General features: G+C 40.5%; 1 protein-coding gene across 4 annotated transcripts in view; it reads right to left on the minus strand.

The window, feature by feature from the left end:
* BTBD7 (BTB domain containing 7) overlaps window positions 1-21096 on the minus strand; it is a 106666-nt gene that overhangs the window by 41059 nt on the left and 44511 nt on the right. The window contains exon 4 of one of the 4 annotated variants that reach the window (XM_015454146.4): window positions 16317-16508. The exons of the other annotated variants lie outside the window; for them this stretch is intronic. Within the exon in view, the coding sequence (XP_015309632.2) occupies window positions 16432-16508 (77 nt within the window). The 3' untranslated portion in view covers window positions 16317-16431. Of the gene's footprint in view, window positions 1-16316; window positions 16509-21096 lie in introns of those variants that run through there. 4 annotated transcript variants of the gene reach the window in all.

The raw sequence follows: 21096 nt of genomic DNA on the forward strand, positions 1-21096 counted from the left end.
TCCCGTTTTTTTTTTTTTTTTTTTTTTTTTGAGACAGAGTCTCGCTCTGTCACCCAGGCTGGAGTGCAGTGGCCGGATCTCAGCTCACTGCAAGCTCCGTCTCCCGGGTTTACGCCATTCTCCTGCCTCAGCCTCCCGAGTAGCTGGGACTACAGGCGCCCACCACCTTGCCCGGCTAGTTTTTTTTTTTTGTAAGTAGAGACGGGGTTTCACCGTGTTAGCCAGGATGGTCTTGATCTCGTGACCTCGTGATTCGCCCGTATCGGCCTCCCAAAGTGCTGGGATTACAGGCTTGAGCCACCGCACCCGGCCATTGTCCCCTCTTTCTTCCCTCTGGAAGACAATCCTGAAGTACATTCCATGTGGCTTATCAGTGAGTTCCAGTAGGATTATGCCTGACTGACCACAGCAGTGATCAGTTCAGAACACCTGCTTGTATTGGCTTGCTCTCTTTCCATTTCACTAATAAGTTACCCACTCCTATTCTCTGGGAGAACTTCCCAAAATAAACTATTTGCTTGCAAGTCCTTATACGAGACTCTACGTTTTGGAGAGAACCCAGGCTAAGAGGAGATACAAAAATCTCCAGTCTTGACACTGGTCTACAAGATGTAATGTTATTTTTAATTGCCACTCTAGATTTTGGTCAAACTAATGGGCCAACCAGCCCTGGATTCCAGATTACCTTTCTAGACTTTCATTTTAAAAAAATTGAGCTTTGTGCAGGCTCTGTACTATAAGTGAGGGATACAATGATAAATAATACAGCTCTTGATCTCAAGAAGCTAACAATGCTCTAGAAAGGTAGAAAAGGAAGTAGGCAATCTCACCTCTATGTAGTAAGTAGTACAAAAGGGGTGTACAAAAGGCTATGGTACACAATGGGGGGGCTACCTAAATTCTCAGGTGGAGTGAGAATGGCAAGGGATAGAATCTACATATAACCCACTACTGTGTGAATACCAGAAAATGGAGATTAGGGTTCACCTTAGGGTCTACTGGTTGTACTACATTTATGGCCACCTTAGTAATATACTTTCTGATAGACTGGACAATCCAAATCACTTTAGTTTGCTTAGTACCCTTATTCCTTTTATCTTCTTCAGCATTCTTTTCTCAGAACACACCTAACTTTACCACTTCTCTGAGGAGTGGGAAGAATATAATTTATATTTTAGGCAAGGATGCATTATAGTTTGGCAAAAAAATTTTAAAAGTTGTCTTTTTCTGTGTTTTGTTTTTTTTTTTTTTTTTTTTTTTGAGACGGAGTCTCGCTCTGTCTCCCAGGCTGGAGTGCAGTGGCCGGATCTCAGCTCACTGCAAGCTCCGCCTCCCGGGTTCCCGCCATTCTCCTGCCTCAGCCTCCCGAGTAGCTGGGACTACAGGCGCCCGCCACCTCGCCCAGCTAGTTTTTTGTATTTTTTTAGTAGAGACGGGGTTTCACCGTGTTAGCCAGGATGGTTTCGATCTCCCGACCTCGTGATCCGCCCGTCTCGGCCTCCCAAAGTGCTGGGATTACAGGTTTGAGCCACCGCGCCCGGCCTGTGTTTTGTTTCTTATATCCTTGTAGCTAATATTTGGAATTTGATTGTCCCTGTTGGGTAAAGAGGCATAATACTAGAGTATAGTCTTAAAGTTGCTTAACAGTGGTCACTTAACAGGAATACCATCTGAGGAAAGCATTTTTAGGCAATTTCATCATCGTGTAAACATCAGTGTATGTACACAAACCTAGATGGTATAAGGCCTATTCCACACCTAGGGTACACAGTATATAGGCCATTGCTCATAGGCTACGAATCTGCACAGTGTGTCACTGTATTGAATACTATAGGCAACTGTAATGCAATGGTATTTGTTCAATGAAACACATCTAAACATCAAAAAGGTACTGTGAAAGTACATTATTATATAACCTTAGAGGACCACTGTTGTACATGTGGTCTACTGCTTACTGAATCATCATGTGGTACATGACCATTTATCCACAAAGAAGCATATCTTTCAAGTCTCTGTTTCAATGGTCTTGGCCACGCATGGTGGCTCATGCATGTAATCCCAGGACTTTGGGAGGCTCAGGCAGGGCAGATCTCTTGAGCCCAGGAGTCCAAGACCAGCCTGGGCAACAGCGTGAGACCCGGTCTCTAAAAACAAATTTAAAAATTAGCCAGCCATGGTGGCATATGCCTGTAGTCCCAGCTACTTGGTAGGCTGAGGTGGGAGAACTGATTGAGCTTGGGAGGTCAAGGTTGCAGTGAGCTGTGATCATGCCACTGCAGTACTCCAGCCTGGGCGACAGAGCGAGACCTTGTCTCAAAAAGTCTTACAAGATTCTCCTGCAAGAGCTAAATGCCAGTCAGGCATTACTTATACTATACTTCCAATCTAAATATCTTTTTATGCTCCCTTTCAATACATTTTAGGTTATGTTCTGAGACAATCTCTGGATTATCTATCTGGAAGGGTACACAGGAACCTGTAACACTGGTTGCCTCTGTCAAGGGCAACTGAGTGGCTGGGAACAAAGCTGGAAGGGCAGGGGACTCTTTACTGAATACCATGATGAATTCTGTTCCGTGTGAATTTATTACCTATTAAAAGTTAAATTTAAAAAAAGTACCACCAGGCTATGGAAGCTGCCAGAAGTTCTTTTCCTTAGTGCTCTGTAAAAAATTAATCACTGACTACAAAACCAAGTGAATACTGGAAAGGAAATGAGAAGGCTGTCTACCTGGAGAACATTAATCCCTTCTAATGGGAAAGAGGCAATCACTGAGATTCACGCTGCATGTGTGTGAAAAGGTACACAATGTTTATATTCTTTATTCTTACAGCTTCTGACAAGTTGTGCGAGAGACAAAAGCAGACAAAGCTGGAAAAGCAGCTGAAAACTTCTAGGGAATAACTTTAGTAACTTAGTAGAGGAGGCTAAAGCATACAGACAATTCATGAATGATTTCTCTTCAAGCCATGACACACACACACACAGATTAATAATATTTTTTTTTTTTTGAGATGGGAGTCTCACTCTGTCACCCAGGCTGGTGTGCAGTAGCATGATCTCAGCTCACTGCAACCTCCGTCTCCTGGGTTCAATCAATTCTCTCACTTTAGCTTCCCGAGTAGCTGGGATTACATGCACGCACCACCATGCCCAGAGAATTTTTGTACTTTTAGTAGAGACAGGGTTTCACCATGTTGGCCAGGCCTGTCTTGAACTCCCGACCTCAGGTGATCTGCCCACCTTGGCCTCCCAAAGTGCTAGGATTACAGGTGTGAGCCACCACGCCCAGCTCACATTAATAATTCTTAAGGTACTTAATTGACTAGATTGATATTTCTTTAATGTTTACTTCATAAATTAGTGTTATCTAATACAGCATTTAAAATGTTTACATTTAAGTGTGGGGGGTAATGAGAATAGCATAATGAAGGGAAAGCATTCATGGGAATGTCAGTTCTCTGCACAAAGACACCACATATAGCCCTCTACTGTAATGCACGGGGAGCTAACTCTGGGACTTACAGGATGCCTGAACTCTGAAACTGAACACATTCTTATATTCAGGCATCCTGCTGGAAGAGAGATAAAGGATATACCATTAGAGTTGGACTGACCAGAAACCCAATTCCAATTCTCTTTAGCTGTGTGATGTGTGAAATCTTTGCCTGTTTCCTTATCTGAAAAATGTGTATAATACCATCTACCCTAGGGGGTTACTTTGAGGATTAAATAATATGCACACAGCTCTTAGTCCATTGCTTACCTTATGGTAAATGAATGACAGCTATTATTATAATCAAAGTTCCCTGATAAGGGTACCCACTGTACTGATGTATTCTACCACCAAAGCAAGCACAGGATTTGCGGGGTGTGCAAAGGGGAAGGGAGGGAGCGTAGTTTGAAGAGAGCAGGGCAAGTCAAACATCTGTAATGAGAACAGAAACAGTGACAACCCAAATGTATAATTTCCTGTCACAGATTTATTAAAATGTTAAATAAAAACAATACTTTTTTGTTTGAGACGGAATCTTGCGCTGTCGCCCAGGCTGGAGTACAATGGCCCGATCTCGGCTCACTGCCAGCTCCGCCTCCCGGGTTCAGGCCATTCTCCTGCCTCAGCCTCCCGAGTAGCTGGGACTACAGGCGCCTGCCACCACGCCTGGCTAATTTTTTGTATTTTTCGTAGAGACAGGGTTTCACCGTGTTAGCCAGGATGGTCTCGATTTCCTGACCTCATGATCCGAAAAAAAAAAAAAAAACACCAATCCTCCTACTCAGTAGCTGAAAAATTCAGCAGTTCACAACTCTTTGAAAACAAAAGCTAGCCATTTACACCTATACTTTGTTTACTATCCTTAGACCATTACCCCACTAGTGATGAATAGTAAATTATTATAACGGCATTAAAGAATATCATTGAAGGGAAAAACCAAAGCTTTTGGGGTACAGTTATGTAATTATGTTTTTCAGCCAGACGTGGTAGCTCACGCCTGTAATTCCAGCACTTTGGGAGACCGAGGGGGTGGATCACTTGAGGTCAGGAGTTCGAGACCAGCCTGGCGAACATGGTGAAATCCCATCTCTACTAAAAACACAAAAAATTAGCCAGGAGTGGTGGCAGACGCCTGTAATTTCAGCTACTTGGGAAGCTGAGGTAGAATCACTTGAACCCAGGAGATGGAGGTTGCAGTGAGCTGAGATCGCACCATTGCACTCCAGTCTGGGCAACAAGACTGAAACTCTGTATGTAAAAAAAAAAAAAATGTTTTTCAGAAAACTTTCTGATATCTTCTGGTTGGTTACCTCTTACATATGATCATGTGCTCCCTTCAAAACAGTGCACCTCACAGATGATTTCTTCTCAGAGATCATATTCCCTCTTCCCCTACCTGGGAAAGAGTAGCTCTGGAATCACAGGGACCAGGATTCAAATCTTGGCCTTAACACTTTCTAGCTGTAATATGGTAATGCAATGGTATTTGTTCATCTAAACACATCTAAACATTAAAAAGGTACAGTGAAAATAAGTATTTTATAACCCTATAGGACCACCGTTGTACATGTGGTCTGCTCTTGACTGAAACAACATCATGTGGTACAAGATTATCTATCCATATAGAAGTATATCTTTCAAGTTTCTGTCCCTTTTAATAGTCTTGGCCATGCATAGTGGCTCAGGCATGTAATCCCAGCACTTAGGTGAGTGACAATATTTTTAATCCCCAGTTCAGCTGTAAATGGAGGAAAAACCTACCATAGAGGACAACATGAGTGAAGTCCTTGACAACAGTGCCTGAGAAAGAACAGGTGCTCCACAAATTCTCCTGAACAAATTATTACATACAGCATAAACCTTTTAAAAAGAATTAGTAATTCTGATATAAAATTTACAGATTTCATCTACTTACAGCAGAATGTATGTACTTTTAAAGCCCCCACTATTTTTAGAACATTTCTTATGGTCTTTGCATGCTGCACCCAAAGAGAGCTTTCGGAAAATACAAATGTAATCAGGCCACAAGATTTACCATAGTGAGGATAAAGCCAATTATCTCAGTTTAGTATACTGAATTATCTTAGAGCCATTTGCCTCTGTTGCCTCATTTCTTGCCATACCTCTCTTTGCAACCTCAGTCTCTCCAGCCAAAAAGGCCTAGCTCTCATTTTTCTCTAGGCCAGTTCCTGCTGCCTGATATGCTCCCTTTCACCTCCAATCTTTGCTTAACTCCTACTCATTATCCAGGTCTCATTCTCTGGGAAGTTGCTGATAATGTTCTCCTGCCTTCCCCTTCCATACTGGGGTCTGGGGCTTCTCGCCCTCCTAGGTACTCCCCCAGCATCCAGTGTTCTATTAGGGCACTCACACTGTAGCTGCCTATCAGTACTTAACACTGGACTATCCTTTTCTTTTCTTCTTCTTTTTTTTTTTTTGTAGAGACAGAGTCTCGCTCTGTTGCCAGGCTGGAGTGAAGTGGCATGATCTCAGCTCACTGCAACCTTCGACTCCCAGGTTCAAGCGACTCTCCTGCCTCAGACTCCCGAGCAGCTAGGATTACAGGAGCCCACAACCATGTCCAGCTAATTTTTGTATTTTTAGTAGAGACAGTGTTTCACCATGTTGGCCAGACTGATGGACTATCATTTTCATTACTTTAATCTCAGGATCTGGCATACAGTAAGAGCTCAATAAGTGTTTGTTAAATGAGTGAGTATAGGAATCATGGTGCTAACTCTATACAAAGGGGCTTGAGTTGATAGGCTATATCTTTTTTAGGCCCAATAATGTCCCACTGTTACCTTTATTTGCTTGAAAACTAGGACAGCAGCTGTTCTCACGTTTCCAGACCTAATGTGATGATGATATTTGTAATACTGTATCCATCTATTTTTATTTAATCTACTGCCTCTAAAAATTTGACATCAAAATGTAGATTAGAAGTGGTGTTCACACCATGGAAAACTTTAGCTTCTTACTATTTTTACTGTTCATATTTATAAACAAAAAACTATCAATCGAGGGTTTAAGATGAGGCATAACAACTAATCATGCAGTTTAGCTTAGAAAAATTTGACTGCTCATAATAGATACAAGCTCAGATGTCAAAAGATTTAGAAACACAAAGTAATGTCCATGTATTTTCCAGAGATAATTTAGTGAATCGGTTTCAAAATTCAGCATTGTTCTTTAATGTAAACAATGTAAACTTCAATTAGAAAGGAACACTGACAATGAAAACCCAATATAAAAACCAAACAAACCACTTCAGGCTGAAGATGAATATCGCTAGAAACAAAGACATTTAAGTGTGCAAATATATTTTCAGTTTTTTGGCACTACTTTCAGATGTATATTTCACCTGTAAATTTTATGACACGTGCATTTGTCAGATGTATGTATATTTCACCTGTAAATTTTATGACACGTGTATTTGTCAGATGTTTTATAAACATAAACGTCACTAAGTATGAGATAAATAAAAATGTTTTAGTGCCAAGGATCATAACAGAGCTCAGAGTCTTTTAATATATCAAATAATCCCCTTGTGGAGACGTATTTAGTAAGACCAGCCCACGTTAATTTACAAGAGACTAAACATATAAAAACATGGTTGAAGCCAAGCAGTTTCTGGACAGTTAATATTCACTGAGAGTTTTAGCAGTCCCATCATATATATACTCTGAACTAAGAGTCGGTATTCTGAAAATATTATTTATAAAAAGGTACCTTTTTTTTTTTTTTGAAACAGATCTTGCTCTGTCATCCAGGCTGAATCACAGCTCACTGTAGCCTTGACCTTGGTGGACTCAAGTAATCCTCCCATCTCAGCCTTCTGAATGGCTGGGACTATAGGCACCCACCACCATGCCCAGTCAAATTTGTTTTGTTCTGTTTTTGAGACAGGGTCTTACACTCTGTCACCCAGGCTGGAGTGCAGTGTCACGATCTTGGCTCACTACAATCTGCCTCTTGGGCTCCTGATCCTCCCACCTCAGCCTCCCAAATAGCTGGGACCACAGGTGTGTACCACTATGCCTGGCTTTTTTTCTTTTTGTAGAGACGGAGTTTCACCATGTTATCCATGCTGATTTCAAACCCCTGGACTCAAGCATCTACCTGCCTTGGCCTCCCAAAATGCTGGGATTACAGACATGAGCCACTGTGCCCTGTCTAATTTTTGTATTTTTTTTTGTAGAGGCAGAGTTTCACCATGTTGCCCAGGCTGGTCTCAAACTCCTGGACTCAGGCCATCCACTTGCCTCAGCCTCCCCAAGTGCTGGGATTAAAGGCATGAGCCGCCTCACCTAGCCAAAAAGGTACTTTTTGTTGATAGTAGTTATCACAGAGGAGTGAGATTTTATAGTTCTTAAGCACTTTTAGTAGTATCTGTGTTATCTGACTACCTGACCTATTACTTATACTTTTAGACAGTAACTTAAAAAATATCAGTTATTCAAAAGTAAACTCTATATATACTGACATAAACATTTTCCCAAGGTTTATTATTGAAAAAAAGTAATATATATAGTGTGATGCTATTTATAACAGAATAAGATATGCACGTTAAATATACACACAGACATGCACATATAAAGATTTGTAAGGAAAACCATCAAACTGTTCACAGTATGTCACTAAAAAGGATTTGGGAAAAGCATTGTTAGTAGGCGAAAATACACTTTCTGCAATGTTTCTGTATCATTTCTTTTTTCACCCAGCAATGAGAATGAACTGTTTTTGAAATGAATTAATTCAGAGGTAAAGTTTTACTAGAGAGTTATTACAGGGGATGGTTTATTTATGAATGTTATCAATTGTATTATCTAAAGTCTGCTGAAGTGCAAAGTATACATGAAGCTTGATCACTGAGTGTAGAGTAGGTGCTCAATACATTCTTGTTTTGAAGTTCATCTTTTGATCTGTTGAAGTAGCCTTGGAGAGGTAGCAACTTAGGATTTGTTACCTCATTTCTATTACAGGAAGCATAATAGCAGTTACCACATAGGTTACTTTAAAGATTATGTGAGGTATTCCATAAAAAGAGCTTAGTACAGTGTTTTCACAGTAACAGCTAAGTAATATCATTATCAATCTATCTTAATTCTTGGAATAGCTTCTTTTCCACTTCTACAACTAGAAGTAAACAGAATTGTTACATCTCATGATAGTCTTCCTCTGGATATTTTAGAAGATAAAAGCAATGCTTTTTTTCTTTTTTTTTTTGAGACTGAGTCTCGCTCTGTCGCCCAGGCTGGAGTGCAGCGGTGCGATCTCGGCTCACTACAACTTCTGCCTCCCGGGTTCAAGCGATTCTCCTGCCTCAGCCTCCCAAGTAGCTGGGATTACAGGCGTCCGCCACCACACCTGGCTAATTTTTGTATTTTTAGTAGAGATGGGGTTTCACGATGTTGGCCAGGCTGGTCTCGAACTACTGATCGCGTGATCTGCCTGCCTTGGCCTCCCCAAGTGTTGGAATTACAGGCGTGAGCCACTGAACCTAGCCTATGCTTGGTTTTAAGACAGAAACTTCAACTCTACCTCAACTCTGAGTTTGAAAAGCCAGGATATTTGTTCAATGCAGAAGTTCTTCCTTCCTTCTGCCATTTTCCCTCTTTAGTCAGTATTGCCCTCATCCCCAGTCCTATTTTCCTTATACCAAATCACCTGTATGTCAGACTTCATTCATTTTGTATTCCTTGGGGATGGAAGGCACCACACCTGGCCTCAATTGATGTTAATTATTCTATTTTACCTTGAAAGTCATATATACATGGTGATATGTGCAAGCTGTAGTGAAGAACATGTATCTCAATAATTCAAGACAAATGAGATGCCCTAAGTTTACAAAGTCTGCTATTTTGCCTTCTCCCTCCATCTTTTGAATTTTATTATCAGAGAAAAGATTTTGCTTGTTGAGAAAGCTTCTAACTAAACTTTGTATAATTTTTGTTGTTGCTGTTGTTCGTTTCGAGACATAGTCTGGCTCTGTCACCCAGGTTGGAGTGCAGTGGTACGATCTCAGCTCACTGAAACCTCTGCCTCCTGGGCTCAAGTTATCCTCCCACCTCAGCCTCCTGAGGAGCTGCGACTATAAGCGTGTGCCACCACTCAGCTAATTTCTTTGTATTTTTTTAAGAGACGTGGCTTTGCATGTTGCCAGGCTTGTCTTGAACTCCTGAGCTCAAGCTATCCGCCCGCCGTGGCCTCCTGAGGAGCTGAGACTATAAGCATGTGCCACCACACTCAGCTAATTTCTTTGTATTTTTTTTTAGAGATGTGGTCTTGCCATGTTGCCTGGCTTGTCTTGAACTCCTGAGCTCAAGTTATCCTCCCACCTCAGCCTCCTGAGGAGCTGAGAAAATAAGCGTGTGCCACCACACTCAGCTAATTTCTTTGTATTTTTTTTTTAAGAGACATGGCTTTGCCACGTTGCCAGGCTTGTCTTGAACTCCTGAGCTCAAGCTATCCGCCTGCCGTGGCCTCCCAAGTGTTGGGATTACAAGCGTGCCAATTTTGCATTATTTTAAATAAAAAGAAATTTAGACATTTAATAGATTCTACTACAAACTAACAGTGCATATTTTAGAGATATCATTTCTTGTTATAGCTACAAGGTACCTGATATTTATTTACATTTTAAAAGTCATATAACAAGCTATAAAATTTATTTATATACAATGTTTTATTTTGGTTTGGTTTTGAGACAGAGTCTCTCGCTCTATCACCCAGGCTGGAGTGCAATAGCAGGATCTCAGCTCACTGTAATCTCCACCTCCCCCGTTCAAGCAATTCTCATGCCTCAGCCACCAGGGTAGCTGGGATTACAGATGTGCGCCACCATGCCTGGCTGATTTTTGTATTTTTAGTAGAGATGGGGTTTCACTATGTTGGTCAGGCTGGTCTCAAACTCCTGGCCTTAAGTGATCTGCCTGCTTCGGCCTCCGAAAGTGCTGGGATTAGAGGCATGAGCCATTGCGCCAGGCCAATACAATGTCTTCTAAGTATACAAATAAGGGTGAATAAACATTCCACTTTCAAAGACAAAGAAATACTGGTAACTCCTTAAAATTTTCTTTTCTCTTAATAAACAGGACAAGTAAGAAACAAAAAGATACTTAATTTAGATTAAGAATTTCCAAGTTACCTTAACATTCTGAGTTATATAATTTCCCATAAATTTAATTCTCATTATTACTATACATTTTTATTAATAAATTTTAGATACATAATTCGTTCCTTGATCTAAATTATAAATCAGTGCAGAATAAAAGACTGCCTCTGGATTAAACTTTTTTTGGCTTCAAAAGATGAAGAGCATTAAACTGGCTTTTGAGGATTTTCTAAATTCAACTGATAATCTATTTTAAATCAATGAACTGACAAGTAAACACTTAGTTGATGAGATAGGTTTTCTGACACTGAACTTAAACCGTGAATTAAATGGTAGAGAGTTATACCATTTAGACCATATCTAAACTTACTTTTATAAATAACACTTCATATTTTGTTCCTATTCTGGGGTTAAGTGCTTTCATTTTGTTTGCAACTCCTAGGGATAAAATTTATTACAACCCCTGCTATCCCACTCCCCCACTTTTTTTTTTTTTTAAAGAAAAGGTTACTCAGCTTTCAAAGGTATTAAAAATAATTCCAAACATGTAACTGACAGTGTACTAAGAACAAAGCAGTGTGCTAGGTTCTCAGGTTATTCAAAGATGACCAAGATTTTGATACACAACTTTGGGAGCACACAATACACTAAGTGATAGAGGAAATGAGACAGGTACCTAGGTAATTCCAAAACAAGTTAGAAGATATAAAACCCTAAGAAAAAAAGTGTTTTAGAAATTCTAAGGATGTAGAAAATACTTTTAACCTGGAATGGCTAAGCAAAACAAGGAAAGTAAGCATGTGAGTTTGGTCTTAAAGGTTAGGGTAGGATTTGGACATTTAATGATCAAAACCAAAGACACCCCAGACAAATGAAAAGTGAGAGCAGAAGGTGAGATGTGAAGAGTTTGTAGTCTATATGAAAAATGATTTAAATTTTAAAACAAAACATGCAATATTATAATATATAAATAAAATATATATATATATATATATTTTTTTGAGACGGAGTCTCACTCTGTCACCCAGGATGGAGTGCAGTAGTGCGATCTCGCTCACTGCAAACTCCACCTCCCAGGTTCAAGTTATTGTGCCTCAGCCTCCTGAGTAGCTGGGACTACAGGCACCCACTACCATGCCCGGCTAATTTTTGTATTTTTAGCAGAGACAGGGTTTCACCATATTGGCCATGGCTGGTCTCGATCTCCCGACCCTATGATTCGCCCACCTTGGCCTTACAAAGTACTGGGATCATAGCCGTGAGCCACCACGCCCAGCTTATACTTTATATTTTTTAATTTTTATTTTTTTGTTTTTGAGACAGGGTCTCACTCTGTCCCCCAGGTTGCAGTGCAGTGGCATAGTCTTGGTTTACTGCAGACTCCACCTCGCGGGCTCAAGAGATCCTACCACCTCAGCCTCCTGAGTAGCTAGGACTATGGGCATGTGCCACCACGCCCAGCTAATTTTTGTATTTTTTGTAGAGAGAGGGTTTCCCCATGTTGGCCAGAATGTTCTCAAACTCCTAGACTCATGCGATCCACCCGCCATGGCCTCCCAAAGTGCTGCAACTACAGGCGTGAGCCACTGTGCCTGGCCTATTTTTATCTTTTTATTAAAAATTTTTTTGTGTGTAGAGACGGGGGTCTTACATTGTTGTCCAGGCTGATCTTGAACTCCTGGACTCAAGCAAGCCACTGGCCTCGGCCTCCCAAAGTGCCAGGATTACAGGCATGCGACACTGTGCCTGGCCTACATATTATACTTCAGGACTGTACTCATAATTTTGAGTAATGTTTTTCAAATGTTATATTTTATTACGATTAGAGATATATAACAACTTCAGAGTCACTTGAACTGAGATTCACGAAACTGAGATTAACTCTTCATCTATGTTGCATGTTTGAAACCTGCATTTACTATTCTGATCTGTTGATAATGGTCTTTAGCTTGGTCCCATTCTTCTCTAGGAATTCCATTCAGATAAATTTGCTGAAGAGGAAACAATTCTAGACAGAAGTAAAATAAACTACCAACTTGATAGAACTGAGACAGAGGGAAGAGTGTCCATATGTAGACAGTGGAGGCTGGGAAGAGGGAGAAATGGATGAGTGAGTGGGGACAGTAAGTCTTTGCTATTTTGCATTTGTTTCAAGTCACACACTTTTGGAAAGTGACCAAGTTGCTAAGGGAAAAAACGAGGTCATTGCTTTCAGTTGCTTCTCTGGTAGGTTTTTAATTCAATAAAATATAATCACATCCATTATGACTAAAAATATGGGCAAATGCATTACAGAGTCCATTTTGGAACTAAAGTTATAAATAAATTTCATATTGTAAAGATTGAAAAATGCATTTGTGATCAAGATGAAAAAACAAAATCTGCAGTTTGAAGTCTACAGTAAAATGTCTTGCACTGGAAATATGCCTGTAGATGTTGGTGCTAATTCTGGGGTATTTTGCTTTGAGGTCAACAGTATTTATGACAAGGATGGTTAAAGTTCATGAGTTAATCTACAGTTCTCCTAAACAATGAATTTTTCCTCAAAAAATTACCAATGAATGGTATACTCTTACTGTTCTCATATTTTCAGAGCTGTTTACCCAGTATATGCTAAGGTCATTATGAAAAGTCAAAGTGATCAAACAAGTGGTCCTTCTTTGGAGACTCTTCCAATCTAGTCATCTCTTTTGGAATTTTAAATGCTAGTCTTTTAAATATAGGTACTGCTACCAATCAGGCTTCTTACACTGCAATAGCGGAAAACAACTCTAGTTGGCTTAGAGAAAAGGAATTCATCTGAAAGGACACTGTTAATCCACAGTGTTGCTGGGGAAAGCTGGAGACCCAGCTCAGTAGCCATGGAATAAGGAAGGCTGCAGAATGAGGACTCCACCACACAGAAGCCCAGTGAAGACCCTGAGTTGCCCTGGGACCCTGGCCACTAAAGCTCCTACATTCTGTCCCTGGATAGTGAATGTCATCAATGGCACCACTGCCATGGCCTTCTCTCCTTTTCCACTAGATGTTGCTGCCCCACTCTGCTTCCAGAAAAAATTCTCTATAGTCCCTGCTTTTCTATACCACCAACCCTGACAACAGAAGGCTAGAGAAGAAAGTATATGACCTTTAAGGCTTTTCTACTGGGAGTTGGGCTCTGCCTCCTATGACACCTACACAGTGAGACTAGGAAGAAGGTCCTAATGCTGGGCAGCCTGAAAAGTCAAATGACCAATATAGGAATGCTCTCTCTTCAGGAAACCATGGCTGAAACAGTACAAAGCCCCTGTTCTCTGGCTAAGTGCTCTGAAGCAAAGTTTGAGTGAGCTACCCAGATCCCTGACCCCACAGCTTTAAATCTCCTGAGCCCACATGACCCCCCACCCAAGTCAGGGGTAATGATTTGTTGTTCAGCAACAAATCCGGCTCACAGCTGAGGCTCCTACAAGTTGATGTTTCAATCACTAGTCTTCTGTTTTGCTCCTAAGAGTAGGCCACAGCCTCCCACCCTCATCCCTGGAAGTTGGGTCTCATATTTCTCCCTTCTCCTACCATGCCCAAATTACTGGGCTAGGGTCAGAAGAGCTGGTTACAGCTGAGTTACAGCTTCATGACTTCCAAACCTGGGAAAAGGCTAGTTAATAATCTCTGAGCCCCACCACATTCATAGGCTGACAGGATGACCAATGGAGGTAAGTAACAGCCCTCTGTACCTCAAAGATATGATAAAGTCTCCAGTTCTTTAGGATTGTGGCCTTCTCTTGGTCTCTCTGGTTCTTATGGGCACTGATGTCGTATCTTTATTAATTTTGTGCCAGGCGTGGTGGCTCACGCCTATAATACCAGCACTTTGGGAGGCTGAGGCGGGTGGATCACCTGAGGTCAGGAGCTTGAGACCAGCCTGGCCAACATAGCGGAACCCCGTCTCTACTAAAAATACAAAAAATTACCCAGGCATGGTGGCAGGCGCCTGTAATTCCAGCTACTTGGGGGACTGAGGCAGGAGAATCGCTTGAACCTGGGAGGCCGAGGTTGAAGTGAGCCAAGATTGGGCCATTGCACTCCAGCCTGGGTGACAGAGCGAGACTGTCTCAAAAAAAAGAAAAAGAAAAAAAAAGTTAAACTTGTAATCAAAGTAGCATATGCTCATCATTTAAAAAGTCTGGTAGTAACACAATGCTAACCCTAAGCGCCCCCCGCCCCCGACCCCATCCTACATCCCTTCCACTTTCAGTTCTGCTCCCCAGAGGTAACTACTCTCAATTCTTTAGCTCTTTCTTCTAGTATTTACCGCTCTATATTACTATTTTTATTAAATCAATATTCAGTGTTTATAATTAAATAGTGCTTACAGCTGAGCCATGCTGTGTATTAAAATTATATATTCTTTCATATGTAAGGTTAAATTTATCTTGGAAATATTCATTTCTTCTTTTTCCACTTGCTTCATTTTCTATGAACCTATTGCTAATTCTTCATAAATGCACCACGAGAGTCATAAAATCGCTTTGTCATTTGCTATTTAATGTTCAAACATTGAAAGTAACTGATTTCTTCCCAGACACCTCTTTCCTTGGAGCCTTTCACCCTCCCGGTCTGGGCTAGACTGAATGCCCACTAGACCTACTGTGTGGCTGATGCCTGGGATCTCCCTTTGCTTCCTTTCCGTGCTGGACTCCATTTTCTAGATTCTTCACTTCTTTGTTCTTGGTTTGCTTCGTCATTTGGTGGAATACATTCCTAGCAGCTGCCTGAGTGGGGAAGCAGGGGAAATATCCCTACTCAGGCAGTTTTTTGAGGTATGACTGAAAAATGCCTTTATTTAGCCTTACACTTGATTGACTATTTGGCTAAATATAGGATTTTGTGTTTAAAATAATTTTCCATCAGCTTTTGGAAGGCACTACTTCACTGTATTGTGGTATTCAGTTGTTGCTACTGAAAATTTCAATACCATCTGATTCCTATTTCTTTGCATGGAACCTAATTTTTCTCCTCCCTGAAACATTTTAAAATTGTCTCTTTTTCCCTAGTGTTCTGAAAAAGAAACTTTTAATATAGAAATTCCTTTAGTTTTGGAAATATTTCTTATATTACTCCTTAGATACTGCCTTCTCTTCACTTTTCTCTGGTATATATATATCTAAAGCCACTATTTGTTAGATATTAGACCCTGGATGAATACTCTAATTTTCTTATTTGTCTCCACTCATCTCTTCATTATTATTTACTTTCTAGATTTCCTCAACTGTACCTTTCAATGCTTCCATTATCTTTCATTTCTGCTATCTTATTTTGAAGAGCTCCTGTTTTTACTGTAATAGCATCCTGCTTATGTCTCACTGATTCCATAAAAAGTTCTTTTATATAAGGATATTTTGATTCTACTGAAGTTTTTTTTTTTTTTTTTGAGACGGAGTCTGGCTCTGTCGCCCGGGCTGGAGTACAGTGGCCGGATCTCAGCTCACTGCAAGCTCCGCCCCCCGGGTTTATGCCATTCTCCTGCCTCAGCCTCCCGAGTAGCTGGGACTACAGGCGCCCACCGCCTCGCCCGCCTAGTTTTTTGTATTTTTTAGTAGAGACGGGGTTTCACCGTGTTCGCCAGGATGGTCTCAATCTCCTGACCTCGTGATCCGCCCGTCTCGGCCTCCCAAAGTGCTGGGATTACAGGCTTGAGCCACCGCGCCCGGCCTCTACTGAAGTTTTTCTTCTGCTCCCTTCATTGTCTGTTTCCTCCAGGACTTTGTTCTTTTTGCTCTGATCTCTATCTCAATTTGGAAGCTTTCCTCAAATGTCCAGTTATCCTTGGATGGGTTTTCATTTGTAAGACTGAGGCAGTAAACAGCTGTTTGAAAGCTCTGCTGCACAGGCAGGCCTGCTGACTGTAGTCTCCTCTGTAAAACAAATGGAAGGCAAGCTGGCTTTTTCATTGTATAACCCCTGAGTGTAATTTCATTGTGGAAACCCAAAACATCAGTATCTGTAAGTATATATACTTTTGAGCTGTTCACCATTTCCAGGACTCCAGTTTCGTCTTGTATTTGTGCCTGGCTGGTATTACAGCAGGGGTTAAGGAAGTAGGTGATTTCACCATAGGGTTTCATATAATTATAGATTTCAACCCTGTGCCGCATCCCTATCCTCCTCTGTAGCTATTTCTAGATTTGGAATCTAATTTCTTTAGAAAATTCAGAAAATTTTAGAAAATCTCAGGTCTCCTGTGTTTTGTTGTGGGGGCAGTTGCAAGTGATAGTAATGCAAGAATAGACAAATGGACCACTGGGACAAAATGGAGACTCAGTACTGATGCATGAATACAATCCATGCATACATAGCAGCTTTAAGAGTGGCACAAATCAGGAAGGGAAATTGATTTTTTCATAGGGAGTACTTGGTTCACTATATGGAGAAGAACAAAACCACATCCTTTTCTAATACCATATATAAAGATGAATTCCAGGGTTGGGGAGAGGGTCTGATCACTCAGTTTTCAGACTTATAATCAACTCTTTTTAATTCTATGCTATGCATATCCCTTCTTTCCAGACTACTTAGTTCCACCTGGCCTGAGCCATGCCAGAGCTCTAACAGGTGAACTGCCTTCCTTCTCCTCAGTAGCCCCCTTTACAGCATCTAATTACAGGCTGCTCCTCTGTTAAGCCAGTAATCAAGTCTCTTATCTGCTTTCCATTTTCCAAAATTTCAGCATCTTCTTCCCCATTGTTGTTTTCTTCTTAGGTATCTTTGTCTCTTTGTCCTTGAGAGTTTATATTTGTTTTATTCCTTCACTATAATAATAGTGCTTTGAAGGAAATAAAATTAAACATATTCAATTTGTTATGTTTAAATGAAAATCAAGTGAAGTTAAATCTAGTCCTAAATGCCAGGCCTGTAAGTTGAGGCCCTGTTATCTACTTGAGATTGCCTACTGCCTGCTCCTCCCTACTGATAGAAAACACAATCTCTGTGTAGACCAAGAACCCCAACCCGCCCGGCTTCTTTTTTTTTTTTTTTGAGACAGTCTCATTCAGTTGCCCAGGCTTGGAGTGTAGTGGCGTGATCTCGACTTACTGCAACCTCCGCCTCCTAGGTTTAAGCAATTATTGTGCCTCAGCCTCCCTAGTAGCTGGGATTACAGGTACGCACCACCACGCCCAGCTAATTTTTGTAGTTTTTAGTAGAGACGGGGTTTCACCATGTTGGCCAGGCTGGTCTTGAACTCCTGACTTCAGGTGATCTGCCTGCCTTGGCCTCCCAAAGTGCTGGAATTACAGGTGTTTGAACCACTGCACCTGGCCCCAAGAATCCTTTCTTTTACCCACTTGCCAAACCACTCTAGCAGTCTGCCTATACTGCCTTTTTATTTTATTTTTTTGAGATGGATTCTCACTCTGTCGCCCAGGTTGGAGTGTAGTGGCGCAATCTCAGCTCACTGCAAGCTCCGCCTCCTGGGTTCACACCATTCTCCTGCCTCAGCCTCCCAAGTAGCTGGGACTACAGGCACCCACCATCATGCCTGGCTAATTTTTTGTATTTGTAGTAGAGATGAGGGTTTCACCTTGTTAGCCAGGATAGTCTTGATCTCCTGACCTCGTGATCTGCCTGCCTCGGCCGCCCAAAGTGCTGGGGTTACAGGCATGAGCCACTGTACTCGGCCTTTTTTTTTTTTTTTTTAAGACAAAGTCTCACTCTATCACCTGGGCTGGAGAGGAGTGATGCAATCTTGGCTCACTGCCACCTTCCCCTCCTGGTTCAAGAAATTCTAGTGCCTCAGCCTCCTGAGTAGCTGGGATTACAGGTGTGTGACACCACACCCAGCTAATTTTTTTGTATTTTTATTATTTTTTTGAGATGGAGACTCGCTCTGTCGCCCTGGTTGGAGTGCAGTGGTGCAATCTCAGCTCACTGCAAACTCCATCTCCTGGGTTCAAAGGATTTTCCTGCCTTGGCCTCCCGAGTAGCTGGGACTAGAAGTGTGTAGCACCATGTCTGGCTAATTTTTGTATTTTTTGGTAGAGATGGGGTTTCACCATGTTGGTCAAGCTGGTCTTAAACTCCTGGCTTCAAGTGATCCATCCACCTTGGCCTCCCAAAGTGCTGGGATTACAAGCGTGAGCCACTATGCCAGGCCAATTTTTTTTTTTTTTTTTTTTGTAGAGATGAGGTCTCACTATATTGCCCAAGCTGGTCTTGAACTCCTGGGTTCAAGTGATCCTCCTGCCTCAGCCTCCGAAAGTGCTGGGATTACAGGTGTGAGCCACCACACCTGGCCTAGTAAAATTATTTTTTAAACTTAAAGTTATTTTAGAAAAAAACTATGTGGGAGTGAGAGACATATGTTGTGGTGATGATTATAGTTTAGCAGCTAAAATTTACTGAATGTTTACTACGTTAACAGGTACTATTCAGATCATTTAACATACATTATTTCCTTTAATCATCATAGCTTACAGGGTTTACTATCCTTATTTTACAAATGAGAAAAGAGGGGCTTAGGCTATGTGACTCCGTTAAGGTCAAACGAAAGACACAGTAGAGAAGAACTGAAACCCAGTCTGTCTGGTTCTAGAACCTGAACTCTTGAGCTTTATGGTATAAAATCCTACCTCAAGTGACCTAATATTCTTCTTCCTATGGAAATGAGGTAAAAATTATGTTAAAGTTATAGTCTTTTATAAACCTTAATGTGAATGTTTCATGGGTATGGGGGAAAGATATGCCCTACATGGGTTACAAAAAACAAAACAAAAATAAATTCTATTTTGAATAACAAAGGGAAAAAGAAGAGCATGTATATTCACATTTAGGGAATATTTGTACACAAGGTTTTTTTTTGCTTGTTTTAAGTAACCAGATTAGGTAATGCAAAAAGTATTATTTTATGTCTTTAAATACACTGGATAAAATATAACTTTTAGCTAAACACTAAAAAAAAAAAAAGAAATTAACTCAAGATAAACTCTAGATAAACAATCAAGTATTACCAAAGATCTTAGACTTGGCTGACAATTTTACTTTGCATCTAAAACTTTAAAAAAACCTGCAAGGTGCGGTGGCTCACGCCTGTAATCCCAGCACTTTGGGAGGTCGAGGCAAGTGGATCACCTGTGGTTAGGAGTTTGAGACTAGCCTGGCCAACATGGTGAAACCCTGTCTCTACTAAAAATACAGAAATTAGCTGGGCATGGTGGCAGGAGCCTGTAATCCCAGCTACTCACAAGGCTGAGGCAGGATAATCACTTGAACCCAGGAAGCGGAGGTTGCAGTGAGCTGAAATTGCGCCATTGCACTTCAGCCTGGGTGACAAGAGCAAGACTCCGTCTTTAAAAACAAACAAACAAAACTTAAAAAACATATATTAAAGAATGTTTTCTCATACAAAGTATATATAATTCTGTTTCTTATTAAAAGCCATCAAAAATAAAAATATTTTCAGAAAATAAAGATTATTATATCTCTTTGGTAATATAGCAAACTTCAAATTTTTCTGTAGAAGCATTTTCTGACAAATTTGGTTTTACAGAAAAAAACAGCAGCTTAAACTGCTACTCTATTTTTGATAACATATTTTTCCTACAGTTTGACATCTAAATAGTCTATGACTGATATAATGATTCTTACTCTAAACTAATAAAATATTTTAATGACATTTTGATTGTCGTCATAAAATAAAACATCTATTATAAAAGGATTATGGTAAAGTAAGGTTTTAAAAGATTCTTTATGTAAAAGAAATCTCAGCATTTTCCCACTCATGTTTATTCAACGTCTTCTTCTATATAACTTCCCATTTTATTACTAAGATTTTTAAAAAATAGAGCTGAGTTCTCACTATGTTGCCCAGAATAGAGTGCAGTAGCTGTTCACAGGTATGATCTCAGCTCATTGCAGCCCTGAACTCCTGACCTCAAGTGATCTTCCTGCCTCAGCCTCCCAAGTAGATGGAAGTACAACCACATACCACTGAGACTGGCTTAATGTTGTTATTTAACTGGGGCTATTTTTCAATTTCTCAAAGCCCTATTGATAGGCTGACTTAAACATATAATACATATTATTTTCAAGTTCAGTACTTAGCTTTCCTTATTTAAATTCATGTCTCTTACTGAGACCATTAATATTCTCTTCTAACTGGCAACTTCTAATGTTCTTTTAGCTAATATGCATTAGCTAAATTAAAAATCTCAAGCAGTCTCCTGTCACATAGCGTATTTTCTTTTAATATATGGTCACAGAAAGCTAAGAATGCACTGTCAAAACAGCAAACTACCTTTGCTCTCCTACAAAAGATCTCTCTCCAGCTCTGAAATGTTAAGATTCTAACATTTACCAACAGATATATACATCTTTTAATGTAACTTTCATGAATTTGTTTGCCTGTAACATAAAAAACGTGCTGTCCTAATTTTAAAAAATTTCAGTTTAAATTAAATGAAGAAGGCACATGAATCTAGTGCTAACTGTGTTTTACATGCTGTAGGC

This window comes from Macaca fascicularis, chromosome 7 (genome assembly GCF_037993035.2).
Source record: "Macaca fascicularis isolate 582-1 chromosome 7, T2T-MFA8v1.1".
Lineage (NCBI taxonomy): Eukaryota > Metazoa > Chordata > Mammalia > Primates > Cercopithecidae > Macaca > Macaca fascicularis.